Source organism: Coenobita brevimanus, chromosome 110 (assembly GCF_032717465.1).
Source record: "Coenobita brevimanus isolate Jiangsu-jjx chromosome 110, ASM3271746v2, whole genome shotgun sequence".
NCBI lineage: Eukaryota > Metazoa > Arthropoda > Malacostraca > Decapoda > Coenobitidae > Coenobita > Coenobita brevimanus.
The window spans coordinates 15,047,736-15,062,920 of record NC_137063.1 but is presented as its reverse complement, the minus strand read 5'-3'; the positions used below and the strand labels follow the sequence as shown (position 1 = coordinate 15,062,920).

The 15,185-nt window shown below is 42.2% G+C and overlaps 1 protein-coding gene across 1 annotated transcript in view; it reads right to left on the bottom strand.

Moving 5' to 3' along the window:
• The window catches only part of LOC145417501 (glutamate receptor 1-like), a 723,617-nt gene that overhangs the window by 115,092 nt on the left and 593,340 nt on the right, over positions 1-15,185 (bottom strand). The window contains exon 9 of the mRNA XM_080286209.1: positions 557-664. Coding sequence (XP_080142335.1) covers positions 557-664 — 108 coding nt within the window. The remainder of the gene's footprint in view (positions 1-556; positions 665-15,185) is intronic.

The following is a 15,185-nucleotide window of genomic DNA, read 5'->3' as shown; positions in this document are numbered from 1 at the left end:
ATTTATATAATGTATCTACTACCTGCTGAAAGAGTCTCTTCTCCATCTCATATAGTAGAAAAGCTATTAGCCTCTGAAAACCATCGTGGCGGGGCCGTGTCGTGTCGGACAAGGCCGGGTCGTGTCGGGCAGCTCATTTCGCAGCTGAACGTAAGCGTGCTCTACTATGCTGGCTTGTTTCGCTCTCTGCGCTCGCTCGCTCGTAATCATACGTAAATGGATCAAAGCATGTTCACGACTGAATATATGAGACACACATAATATGGGGAGATATAGTAACTATGAGTAGCGTCAATGGTGTAATAACAAATAATCCATCCATCCATCCATCATCCAATACTATGTTGCCTCACGAAGAGCATAGGAGCCTGGGACTAGGCAAGTTCGTCATGACATTTAAAATGAGAGTGACCAGGCTCTCATCCCTGAGTGACATCACGTGAGCAATAAACCCCAACCATCCCTTGGATACAAACCTACCCGGGCTCAAAGTATTTTAGGAAAGAGATGGCAGATAAGGGTAAAGTATAAATTCTTAATGTAGGCTACCACTTACTTTGACTGTCTCGCTGTTGAATGTCATTTCCACTACGTCCAGTGAGTAAAGTTTCCTCTTGCCCTCGTCTGTGAAGCTTATGTTGCCCGTCAGGCCCTCCATCTCAACCTGAAACAAAGCAATGCAAAAATAAAGGAACACACAACACATCACTGTGATTGGCACTGTAGCGAAATTTCAGTGGCTTCATCACTAGAATAATCAATGTACTACTCATTAACACTAATATTTAAATTGCCTCTATCTCGCTCTACAATGCAACACCCACCAACATTAACACTGCATGACACAACCTTCCAGTCTGAAGTTTGATGACACATTTTTGTATACTTAATCTTTAAACAATTTTATCCAATTATTTTACGTAGGTGTAATATGGAAAGGGCTGAATACAACTGTATCCACTTGTTGGTCGTTTGATTCGGAGGGTATTTCTTAAACTGAATATAATTACTTGGAGGAAAACAGTTTATATCAACGGAATGAAACATTTAATATTCTTAAACGTTCTTAACAATAATTTTCAGGATGAATTTATTGAAACTGAAAGACATTGCCTATCCTAATGCTATCATCATCATCATCATCATCATTATTTTTAACATCAATCATCATCATCATTATTTTTAACATCAATCATCATCACCGTTTTGACCACTATCACCAGTCCGCCAAATGGCTTTTATGACCGCTTGTAATCCCCAGATCATGACCTCGTTATCAGCTTTCACCAGTTCCACACGGATGCCACAAACTCCAGCCAACCGATCACTTTTACACCAGCAAGTGGAATTCTGCCATGTGCAGATGCTGAAAGTACTCATCCCAACGAGCCTTATATGTAATCGCTGCAGACAAAAACTGTCCATCTGATGTTCGCAGAGCTAACCTGATAGATGGGTCTGGAGTGGAACCTCTTCAGGGTCTGATAAGCATGCAGAACACAATTTTCACGATAGCAAAGCTCACCTTCAGTTATTTCCTTGACATATTCCACTGAAATTGTTGCCTAATTAGACATAAGTCTAGGCTTCTCCCATTCACCAGACATTCTGGCAACACAACCCATCAGCTTTAGTCAGCATCACTAGTGAGACAAATTCCCTTCTTGGATTCAGATGCTCTCCAACACATTCACCAGATACTGCCAGAGTAATATGAATGATGGTATCCCATCATTCATCAGAGTCCTCAACAACACTAACCATCATCAGTTGATATGAGACTGCCACTGCTAACTCAGAAGCACACTCCTCATCGCTGAGTTTCTGAAGATAAAACCACTTTAATTAAATGGTATCTTCGTATTCTCAGTTTCAATTTACAACCTTAGGGAAGCAACAAGCCTGTGAAAACTAGCAAACAACTCTGCACTCCTGAAAACCTTATAGTTATGAAGGACCCTCGACCAAGTACTTGAATGGATGTGTTAACCAAATTCTCTACTTAGGATACCAAATCCAGTGGTGATTAGAACACACGACCCAGGGTCCAGCAATTTCTCATCTTACAGAATTTTTCGCACAGCAGAAGGTAGGAATTATTGTAGTTCCTTGTCACTGCCATGGAGACCAACACAGTCCTAGAGGTCTTCCCTTTATATGCAAATAACTGCATTAGGATTGGTCAAGATGAATATTATTTTACCATACTGTTCTGCAACCGAGTCAAGTTTGGTGTAGAACAGCTTTTCTTGTCAAGATCACCCACTTCAGGAGCGTGCACACCAATAAAAGCATGATGCCTATAGCGTACTTCAGTTCACCAGCATTTTACTCTGTACCTATCAGCTGGAGTAACCCAGCTGTGAAGAGACAACACGAGCAGAAGACTCCAGAGCAACACCCCTAATTGTCACAATCACACCAGTGGTATGTTTAACTTTTTTTTTTTTTTATGTGTCCAACTCTGGGCATAGACTTCACAGCCTGCTTTCAAGGCCCAGTAGTCCTCCTACGTACCGCACACCTCTACATGTCACCACTTCGGCGCTAACACCCACCGTCCATACTGAATACATGCTAGGGCTGTCTCATACAGGACTGGTGTATTGGTATTAGCGGGGGTATTTTTATGACATGTCGGCGGGTCTTCAGGTAGATCAGTAAAGTCTGATTTTTACGAAATTCAAATCCTTAAACTGTTCCCTGCCCCAGTGGGATTTGAACCCGGGTCCGTTAGGACCGCAGGCCACCTCTCTCCCAATTGAGCCACCGCCTCCCCCTATTGATACTGTTCTCGTTATGGCCGGGCAGCACTCTCACATTCCAAATCAGAAGTTCCAGTCAGTCTAATGAGTCCCAAGTCTAGTATCTCGACAATGAAGCTCCAGCCACCAGGCTTGCTTACGTATGATCCACTGAGTCGAAAGGACAGACAGCTAAATAAGGGTAGGTGGAATCATTACTTGCGTGTGGCAATGTCAGGCTTTGATAATGACATTATCACGTCTTGTGTACATGCCTGACTTCACACAGTTTCATGTAAATGTGGCAAATGTCTTGCAAGCCTGAGTTCCTTGTGTGTGTGTTGTTACGGAACAGAGAAAGATAACGTACACTTTCAGTGAGAATGCTAAAAATCACTACTGTCCCGTAAAGTTCCAGGTTCAAAACAAAAGAGTTAGGTAAAATTACAAGTTAAAGTTTAATGCTCAAACTAACAACAAAACATTCAGGATTCATAAGGATAATGTAATGGCAAATAAACAGGTTAAATATATGGTTAACTGCAATAGCCTCTATTAACACGAAATTAGCAAGAGTAAATTTATCTAAGTCAGCCCTGATAAAATGAGATACCAGATATTACTCAGTGAATGCCAGATAAATAATTACAGATTCAAACTATTATCAAAAATGACTGACATAAAGAACCCCACACGAATTACAAAAACTTCACTAGGCCCACAAATTAAACCTATGCTACACAGTACAAGAAAAAATGCAACAACAGTTATACTCAAATTACACACAGCTGCTAGATGGTTGGAGATTTCTTGAGCACTCACAATAATAATATCTGTACAGGGGAGGACAGAGATGTGAACAAAATGAGGAGCAGATCTAAGTGGCAATGATGCAGAGACTGAGCTCATTATATAGGGGCTGGCAGAGCTTGATACAACTTGTAAGAGGGACGCGCAAATGAAGCCATGGGGACAGAGAGCTGAAAATCCCACAAAGTATAACAGAGAGAACGACTTACTCTACTATAACGGTAGAAGGGGGGGACTGAGGCAGAACACGCTCGTGATGAAACATGCAGCAACTGTGCGTTAAAATTACACAAAGGATGATGAAATCATAGGCTATGTAACACCTCCCCACAAAGAAAAAAGAAATTTACAAAGGAAATTTCTTATTACTCTAAAACAATCTGTATATGGCATTACAGACCATGCAAAGGTCTTTCCTAATTTTACAAAACATGAGATCTCCCTAGCACGTTCAGTCATAGGTACTTGCCAGTATCCCTTTAACAAATCAAACTTACTTATGTACCTAGCCTTTCCGATCTTGTCTATGCAATCTTCCACACGAGGGAGAGGGTAAGTGTCTGTTTTAGTTATCTGATTAACACGTCTGTAGTCGATGCAAAGCCTCTGTGACCCACCTGGCTTAGGGACTAGAGTGACAGGAGAACTCCACTCGCTCTGACAGGGCTCAATCATCTTGTGGTCCAACAGGTAGCCAAGCTCCTTCTGGATGAGAGGAACTTTCACTGGGTTCACTCGGTAAGGAGGCAATTTAATTGGCTTTGCGTCTTCAACATCGACATCATGCATCAACACAGTGGTTCTTTCTGGAGTGGCACGGAACACTTGCGGGTACTCCTGCAGTAATGCCGAAAACTCCTGCCTTTCCTTGGGTGGTAGATGAGAAAGCTTAGTCTGGAGATCGTTCATGATATCAGGATTCTTCCCCAAACTATCACTCAGGCTCATACTGCATGGGAGAGCTTCACTTGCAGACTCGGGTGGAACAGCTACAGTGCAGACTGGGTTATTTTCGTCCCGCCTGTGATATAACTTTAGCATGTTGATGTGACATAGTTGCTTGCTCTTTCTACGATCTGGTGTGGCGATGACATAGCTGACATCACTGAGTTTCTTCTCCACGAAATAAGGGCCACTAAACTTGGCTTGAAGAGGTTGCCCATGAACTGGTAGCAGAATCAAAACCTGATCTCCTGGCTGAAAGTGGCGTAACCTGGACTTCTTGTCATACCAAGTCTTCATCTTCTCCTGAGCAGCTCCTAAATTCTCTCTCGCCAGCTGTAAAGCAGTGGACAGCCGTTCTTTGAACTTCATCACATACTCCAGCAGGTTGACGTCATCTTCCTCCGACAGCCAGCATTCCTTGAGTAACTTAAGGGGTCCTCTTACTTCATGGCCAAACAGTAGTTCAAAAGGTGAGAAGCCCAGTGATTCATTTGGAGATTCTCTTGCGGCAAACACAACGAATGGAAGACCTTTATCCCAGTCTTTCTGATGTTCCAAACAGTATTTCTTGAGCATCGATTTGAGTGTTTGATGATATCTCTCCAACGCTCCTTGGGTCTGGGGATGGTAAGCTGAAGACGTGATCTGGGAGATGCCCAACTCTTTCAGAGACTGCTTGAAAACATTTGACATGAAATTATTTCCTCGGTCTGACTGTACCTCCTTGGGCAGACCAAACTTTGTGAAGAACCCTAGCATTTCCTTAACCACGTTCTTTGCTGAAATATTTCTAAGTGGAATGGCTTCAGGATAACGAGTAGCCATATCAATCAGGGTCAACACATAAGAAAATCCTGAAGAAGTCTTAGGAAGAGGGCCCACAATATCCACCAACACACGGGTCAAAGGCGCCTCAAAAGGAGGAATGGGAACTAGAGGTGCAACCTTTTCGGTCTGATTACACTTCCCCACAACTTGACAGGTGTGACAAGACTTACAATACCAGGAAACATCCCTGAAGATACCTGGCCAGTAGAAGTGTTTCAAAATGCGTGCCACAGTCTTCCTCACTCCAAGGTGTCCTGCCAAACTGGAATCATGAGCCACTCTAATGATATCCTGCCTACAAACACGAGGGATGACAACTTGATGTACAACCTCCCATTCACAGTCGGCTGATGCTGTTGGGGGTCTCCACTTCCTCATAAGTACTCCTGACTTTACATAATAACAAGTAGGAGCACCAGCTGACTCTTCCTCACTGCAAGCAGAGTTAGCTAGACCTTTCAACTCAGGGTCAGCAACCTGCAACTCAACCAACTCTTGACGAGACAAATTATCAACACTACGGGGTACTGCCTCATCTGGTGAGTGGTCCAAATTAGCAAGAAAAGTGTCAGCTAGGATAACATCATCATCATCATTATCCTCTAAATCACCAGTAACTTTAGACTTAGCCCTAGTGACAGCACATGCAGGGAACACATCAGGGACACCACAATCCTGGGACACAGCCACTGGCTCACTAGACAACTGAGGAGCTGGACACACTTGACTTCCACCAATACCATTTCCAAGTAAGAAAGTTACACCTGACATTGGGAGTGTCTCAACCAACCCAACCATAACGGAACCATTAACAAAACCAGACTCTAAATTCACTCTGCACAGAGGGACAGAAAAGTAATTATTCCCTACACCTTGTAAGATTACAGTTTCATCAGAGGAATTAACATTAGAGCCTAGAACACTGGTCAGCATAAGGGATTGGCAAGCACCTGTATCACGATATATATTTGAACTGATTTCCTGTCATTACTGTCCAGAGGACTGACAAAACCATCAGACAGGAAATTAGCACATGAACTCTTGAGAGTGTCACCCACGTTACTGCTCAAAAGAGGAGCTCCATCATGAGAATTTAAGTTACCCTCAAAGCAGGTTCAGTTAACTCAGTTAAAGAATTCTGGGAACTCTCAAGAGTGGACACTAGACCAATTGACTGAATATTTAAAGACTCCTTTTTGTTCACATCACGCTGTCTCCTGAAACATCTCTCCGTAGTATGACCAAGCTTACTACAATAAGTACATTTACTTTTCTGAAATCTAGAGGTGAAGCTGGTATTTACTTCCTGAGAAACATCATCCTTATTCTTTTTCCTGTTACCTGTACTCTGAGTAGAGGCAACGTACTTACTCTCAGCTTTCCCTTTTTCTCTAGAATATCTCTTGTGAGTGAGAACATACTCATCAGCTAAAACTGCAGCATCAGACAAATTATCTATTCTTTTCTCATCAAGACATAGGCTTACATCTTTACTAATACACCTTTTGAAGTCCTCCAGCAAAATCATCTGCTTAAATTTGTCAAAATCAGAATCCACATTCTTAGAATTTAACCACTGCTCTAACAGATCTTCTTTGATTTTTGCATACTCAACATGGGATTGCTTATCTTGCTTATAAGTTGTCCTAAATTTTACTCTATAAGCTTCAGGAACAAGCTCATAGGCCTTAAGAATCAAGCTCTTAACTACATCATAATTATCAGACTGATCCTGAGGCAAAGATGCATAAGTTACTTGAGCTTTACCGGTGAGAACAGTTTGAAGGAGTACTGGCCAATACTCCTTAGGCCATTTAAAACCTGTAGCTACCCTCTCAAACAACTGAAAATACTTTGTTAAATCAGATTCATTAAAAGGAGGGACAAGTTTAACATTTTTAGCCACATCAAAATCATCAGAGCTAGATGATCCAGTTCCACCTTGTTTCATGCGATACTCATGGTCTGCCTGAATCCTAGCAATTTCAACTTGTGCCTCAGCCTCCTTAGCTTTTGCCTGAAATTCAGCTTCCTTCACACGAGACTCCGCCTCCTTAGCCTTAGCCTCCTGCAGGGCTAGCTGTAACTTAGCTAATTCAATCTGCGTTTGCTCATTTGGAGGAAAAACATTAAACAAGCTTTCATTAATCATGTCAACAATTTGATCTTTAGAATGATGAGAGTGAACTGCAATTCCCAATTGTTGAGCAACAAGCTTAAGTTCATTCTTTGTTCTGTTTTCTACATCACACACTGTTTGCACATTTGACAAAAAATCTTTGGCTTCATCAAGTGTAGAAATAGTAGCCATCATGAATATATCACAGTCACAAAATATCAAACAATATCCTTATGATAATATCCTGAATATCCTGATATGAGGTCGCCAAATTTATGTTACGGAACAGAGAAAGATAACGTACACTTTCAGTGAGAATGCTAAAAATCACTACTGTCCCGTAAAGTTCCAGGTTCAAAACAAAAGAGTTAGGTAAAATTACAAGTTAAAGTTTAATGCTCAAACTAACAACAAAACATTCAGGACTCATAAGGATAATGTAATGGCAAATAAACAGGTTAAATATATGGTTAACTGCAATAGCCTCTATTAACACGAAATTAGCAAGAGTAAATTTATCTAAGTCAGCCCTGATAAAATGAGATACCAGATAATACTCAGTGAATGCCAGATAAATAATTACAGATACAAACTATTATCAAAAATGACTGACATAAAGAACCCCACACGAATTACAAAAACTTCACTAGGCCCACAAATTAAACCTATGCTACACAGTACAAGAAAAAATGCAACAACAGTTATACTCAAATTACACACAGCTGCTAGATGGTTGGAGATTTCTTGAGCATTCACAATAATAATATCTGTACAGGGGAGGACAGAGATGTGAACAAAATGAGGAGCAGATCTAAGTGGCAATGATGCAGAGACTGAGCTCATTATATAGGGGCTGGCAGAGCTTGATACAACTTGTAAGAGGGACGCGCAAATGAAGCCATGGGGACAGAGAGCTGAAAATCCCGCAAAGTATAACAGAGAGAACGACTTACTCTACTATAACGGTAGAAGGGGGGGACTGAGGCAGAAGACGCTCGTGATCAAACATGCAGCAACTGTGCGTTAAAAGTACACAAAGGATGATGAAATCATAGGCTATGTAACAGTGTGTGTGTGGGTGTGTGGGTGGGTGGGTGTGGGTGTTGTCGATGGCTTCTCTCTCTCTCTCTCTCTCTCTCTCTCTCTCTCTCTCTCTCTCTCTCTCTCTCTCTCTCTCTCTTTAACACAAACCATGATACGTCGTGTCAGTTCACATATGTAAGCATTCATCAGGAACAAATATGAGCAAACTAGAGACATTCCTTTACACTTCCACCCACTCCCCCTAGTATTCGAATTTGTATTAATGCACTGGTTCCCGCAATCAAATATAAAACTGATTGCGAAAGAACCCTGGGTGACGACATATGTCGTCATTACGTAAAAAGTCCCTCACCCCGGGTGACGACATATGTCGTCCAAACAAATTTAAAAATACCCGGGCATTGAAGTGGCGGGACCACGTTGTCACACGATTTTGCCACCCTCACTGTTTCCATATACCACCACCCACGCAGCCATGCTTGCCGCAGTCAGTCACCCTTTGACCATAGATAAGTGAATTTAGCGCGCTGTCGCTCTCCCAGCCCGCCACTCCCACCGCGCCACTTTCAACGGACGAACCTTGCCTCTCAACTTCGACCCCTTATAAAAAGCCGGAGGTTAGTACTTTCATTTGACACCTAGTTTTTTTTATCATTTGACATCTAGTTTTGTATTCTAGGTTAAGTAGTTTTTTTTTTTTTTTTGTGAATTTTTTAAAAGTAGGAAAATTTTGGCGATTATGCCCGGGTGAGCGGGAAGGCGGGCGAAAATATGCCCAGGGTTTAAGGGTTAACGCACCCATTATTAGTACTCCCTGCCATTTGGATATGGAAGACTCTAAGACATGTAAAATATTTTCTGGCTCAGAATACCACAACTGGCTTACGAAGCAATCATACCCTAAAGCCAGGCATATATTTATTGTGCCCAAACCACCAACACAAGCACAAGACGTTAATCCATATAGCCCGTTACAGCACCATACGTGTCAAACCTTAGTCTGTGAAGTATGCGAGTCATGGTTTTGTAATTGCCTTCACTTGTGCTTCCACTATATTATTCATGCTGAAAAGGAGCAAACCCACTAGTAATGAAACAGCACAAACAAACTGCCTTTACGTCGGCCTGTCCTCGGACATTTGTCTGTCCTCCTTCAGCTCGTCCTCTCTCTCTCTCTCTCTCTCTCTCTCTCTCTCTCTCTCTCTCTCTCTCTCTCTCTCTCTCTCTCTCTCTCTCTTATATATATATATATATATATATATATATATATATATATATATATATATATATATATATCCCTCCACTCCATTCCGTCATCTCATCCTTGGTCTCCCTCTCTTCCTCTCTCCCGTCCACCTCTCTTACTGTCATTCTTTTAGTCAGTCTCTCATTCTTCATCCTCCACAAATGGCCAATCCATATCAAAGTATTTCTGTTTGTACTTTCAATAACATCCACATCAATACCACAGCACTCTTTTACTTCCGCATTCGTGTCAAAACCACATGCTCTTCTCAAATAACACATTTCCACGGCTCTCACTCTTGACTTGTGTCTTTCCAACAGGTTCAAGCTCCACTTCCGTATGCTAGAGTGGGAAGCACAATACTGCCATGCTGCATTTTTCTTTACTTTCATGCTAATTTCCCTATTCATTACCACTGTTTTTAATGAACCAGCAAACTTTCTACCCTGCTGTACCCTTTCAGGTACGTCACCATCTCAACTTCCATCCTTACTTATAACACACACACACAAGAAAAAAAAAAAAATGGATGCACTCACATTTTCCATTTCCTTACTATCCAGTTTAACTGTGCATGTTGTGACCATTTATCTCAAAGACCATAACTTTACTCTTTTCTACATTCAGTTTTTTATTCCATTTCCCAAACATATTCACTAAAGCTCGCAGCTCACATTCACCTCTACTTAGCACTCGCTTAAAGACCGCCTTCAACGGCCTCTGCTCGATGTCCGATTGCATTGGAAATTGTTTTGTTCTTCAAGTTAGAGAATTTTAACGGTACCTTGCTCTGGCAAAAATTTGCGCTACAGTCCGTTATTGCTCTGTTACGGTAACAAATAAACAAGCCTACAGAAATCGGATCATTATAATATAGACTAGAAAACAAAATTTTTCCTCTAAAATGGTTGTTGAGGAGTAGGAATGGCAAAAGGGCACAGATTAGAGATGAAAAAAAGCACAGAAACAAGAAAGCATTCAGGATGGGAGGAGATTTGGAGACCTATACCCATTACTACATTCCACACTTTAGCCACAGACTTGTAGCTGGTGGAATGTAGTAACAGGTATAAGTCCCTAAATCTCCCATCCTGAATGCTCTCTTGTTTTCGTGCCTTTTTAATCTCCTATCTGTGCACTTTTGCCATTCCTACTTCTTAACACATTCGTGAAGACATATGCAAATTAGACCCACTAATGAGAGGACTTTTGGCCAGGTCCTTGATGACCGTGGAAATCTCTCATTCAGGAGGTGAGCAGTGTCGAGGAAGTGTAAGACAAAGTAAGGTCGGGTACGGTTGAGGGAAAATTGAGGTTGTGACAATCATGTATAAAAACAGTGTCACTAATGTGATGTACCAGTCTTGATCTATAGCTCCAATGAAGAGGGTGGCGGTATTCGCCTGCCAGTGTAGGTGTCTCTAATGTAGTGTGGCCAGAATTCAATTGACCTATACATACCCTGACAACTGACACTTGTAACAAGCAGAGAAATAATTTTTAAACAGCATCCTAAAAAGCATGGCATTTGTGTATTCATCTCCCGTTCTTTTGATCAGTATTTCTGGTATTTTCTTTTTTTTATGCGAGGAAGAAGGAACCAAAGGCCATGAGCCCGCAGTAACAGTTCCCTCCAAGAGAAAAACAAAATACAATAGAGAGCCAAATTCAAGATCCGATCATTTTGAGATGCCTGGACACACTGCGTTTGAAAGACTGGAGATCATAGGCAGCAGGAAATACAGACAGAGGGAGACAGTTCCAGAGCAGACCTGTTGCATAAATGAAAGACTGGGAGTAACGGTTAACTCTTGCATTAGAGAGTTGGACAGAAAAGGGATGAGAGTTTGCTGTCAGACGGGTGCTACGCGCCCGTCGCAGAGGTGGAGGAATGCAAGCAGACAGTTCAGAGGAGCAGTGACCATTAAAGTAGCGATAGAAAAGAGATAAAGATGCAACAGTGCAGCGAAGAGACAGAGGTTGAAGGGAGTCAGTAAGAGGAGGAGAGTTAATGAGACGAAAAGCTTTGACTCCACCCTATTGAGAAGAGCTGTATGTGGGGAGCCTCCCCAAACATGAGAGTTGTACTCCACACAGGGGCGGATAAAACCCCTGTATAGAGTCAACTATTGTGCAGGGGTAAAGAAAGAGCGGAGTCGGCTTAGCACACCCAATCTCTTGGAAGCAGATTTTACAAGAGATGTAATATGATCTTTCCAAGATAAGTACCGAGTAAATGAAACCCCAAGCATGTTCAAGGATGATGCAGGATTAAGCTGAATATTATTAAATATTAGTGGGTATACCTGTGGAAGATTTTGTCAGGTTGATAGGTGTAAGAACTGAGTCTCAGATGCATTAAAAACAACCATATTATTTTTACCCCAGTCAGACATACGAGCCAAGTCAGACATTAGGTGTGCCATAGCCTCATCCCTTGTTTGTTGAAGTAACTGTTGAGATGGGCGTTGTGGGAACCGAATGGAAAGGTGAAGGGTGGAGTCATCAGCATATGAGTGGATAGGGTTAGATGTACAGCTTAGAAGATCATTGATGAATAAAAGGAAGAGAGTTGGTGATAGGACAGAGCCCTGAGGAACACCACTGTTGATAGATCTAGGAGAAAATGATGGCCGTCTACAACAGCGGTTATAGAACGACCAGAAAGGAAGCTAGCGATGAAGGCACAGATAGAAGGATAGAAACTGTAGGAGGGCAGTTTGGAAATTAAAGACTTATGCCAGACTCGATCGAAAGCCTTTGAGATGTCAAGTGCAACAGCAAAGCTTTCGCCAAAGTCCCGAAAGGAGGATGACCAGGAGTCTGAAAGATAGGTGAGAAGATCGCCAGTGGAGTGTCCCTGACGGAACCTGTACTGACTATCGGAAAGAAGGTTGTGATAGGAAAGATGCCTTAAAATTTTTCTATTGAGAATTGACTCGAAAACTTTTGAAATACAGGACGTTAAAGCAATTGGACGATAATTGGAGGGTTGGGAGTGGTCACCCTTCTTTGGGACTGGCTGAATGAGAGCAAACTTCCAGCAAGAAGGAAAGGTACAAGTTGACAGACAAAGGCGAAAGAGTTTGCCTAGGCAGGGTGTAAGCACAGAAGCACAGTTCTTGAGAACAACAGGAGGGACCCCATGAGGCCCATATGCCTTGTTAGTACTGAGGCCATTGATGGCAGAAAATACATCAACTGAAGAAACTTTAATGTCAGCCATGAGGAAGTCAGAAGGGGGAAGTGATGGAGGAACAGCACCGGAATCGTCCAAGGTGGAATTGGAGGAGAAAGTCTGTGCGAAGAGATCTGCTTTATCAGTAGAAGAAATAGCTACAGAACCATCAGAGTAGAAAAGAGGAGGGAAGGATGATGAGGTGAAGTTGTTAGAAAGATTTTTGGCAAGGTGCCAGAAGGAGTGGGAAGAATTCGAGTTGGAGAGTCGAGAGCATTTAGTATGGATGAAATTATTTTTAGTAGAGCGAAGAACAGACTTAGCACGATTCCGGGCAGAAACGTAAAGATGATGTGATTCAGGGGTGGGTTGGCTCTGGTACGTTTTGTAGGCCTTCTCCTTGTTGCGGACAGCATTAGAACAAGCGTGATTAAACCAAGGCTTTCTTGCATTAGTCAAAGGATATGAGAAAGGAATGTATGCTTCCATGCCCGAGAGAATAACCTCCGTAATGTGCAAGGCACACTCAGATGGCTCCCGGCCATGGAAGCAATAATCATTCCAGGGAAAATCAAAGAAGTACTGCCTGAGGGCCTCCCAGTCCGCGGCTCCAAAATGCCACAGACGACGTTTCCCTGGAGGGTCCACAGGCCGTACCGGAGTGATAGGACAGGTTAAGGTAATAAGGTTGTGATCAGAGGAGCCCAACGGAGAGAAAAGATTAACAGAGTAAGCAGAAGGATTAGTTGTGAGGAAGAGGTCAAGTATGTTGGAGCTCTCTCCAAGGCGGTCAGGGATACGGGTAGGGTGCTGTACAAGCTGCTCTAGGTCATTAAGGATAGAAAAGATGTAGGCTTGTTCACCAGGTGGATCCGTGAAAGGAGAGGAGAGCCAAAGGTGGTGGTAAATGGGCTCCATACATCAGTATAAGATCCCTAGCACTAATAAAAGTAAGTAGGTTGAAATCAAGTCAGGTTGGTGCCACTAGCCTCTAAAATCTTCAAGGTTACTGAGAAAGCAGAGCGGTTGTGAGCCTGTGAAGACTCACTCGCCTCCCCCCCCCCCCGCTCCTAAATCAGTGTTGTAAGCGCAGCGGAGAAATGTCTGAAGTTAGCAGGATATGTTATTATCTTCCATATTACTTAGGTTGCTTGCAATGACTTCTCAATGCTGCAGGATGTTGATCTACATCACCGGCGTTTTTGAAGCGGATGTAGATCTACGTTGCTAGCATGGTATGGGTTAACTGTGCTAGCCGTAGTCACTATCTTCATAACTTAAGCCTCTGGGCCTATGCCAGGTTATTCAACCCAAATTTTGGGGTACAAAACATGTGTAATACTCAGGTTTCTTTGGTATTCAGCTAATCTACCAACCCACAAAGAGTGGATGGCCAAGCCAGTCGAATAGTGCCAGCTGCTCGCTTGAGGATTCGCACCCTGGTAGTATCTCGCAGTGACAACCACTAACCAGAGTGGCTTGGCAACGAGAAAATAATGATAAAAAATGCGTCACTGAATTCAAGACGTTAACCTATTCAACCCGAGAGCACCCTTTTTTTGGGGAGGGAGTTCAGGTTGCCACTGACCCATTTTACTTAACCTTGAGAATACTTCTTTTAGTGGAAGGGTTCTAGTTCAAAGTATCTCCTCTAAGCTAAATAAAACCATCAGGATTTAGTTATTGTAAATAGTGGTCAGCTTATGCTGCCCTTATACAGCAGGTGCCCAATGGGGTCAGCCTAGGTGGAAAGGAAAACAATTTTACTGTATATAACAATGGTTCTTGTGCTTGCCCATGAAAGAAAATGGAAGTCTGCCGGGCACATGGTGGTGGGTGTTGTTATGGGGGCCATAAGAAAAGGGCCTCCAAACTGAGCTAGATTAGCTACTGTAAGATATGGTAACTGGGCACTTAGCGAGGGAACCGGGCACCCACTATACTTTTTTTTTTTTTTTTTTTTTTTTTTTAAGGCGAAGATGCACTTGACAGGTTGGTGATGATTGGCTGAATTCAATTTTACTTCAAAATCTCTTTCCTTGTTAGCATTATTAATTAACAACATATATCTGAGGGGGAAATTTGGGTTAGTAAATGCTATTCGGACAAGCCAATCATCACCAACCTGTCAAGTGCATCTTCGACTCAATAAAAAAAAAAAAAACTGAGTATAAGTTATTTGCAAACTTTCCTACATAAATCCCATAAAGCTTTAGTTTCCTAAAATTTTCTAGTGCTAATTATATAGCTAAGTTCCCCAGCAATAACATA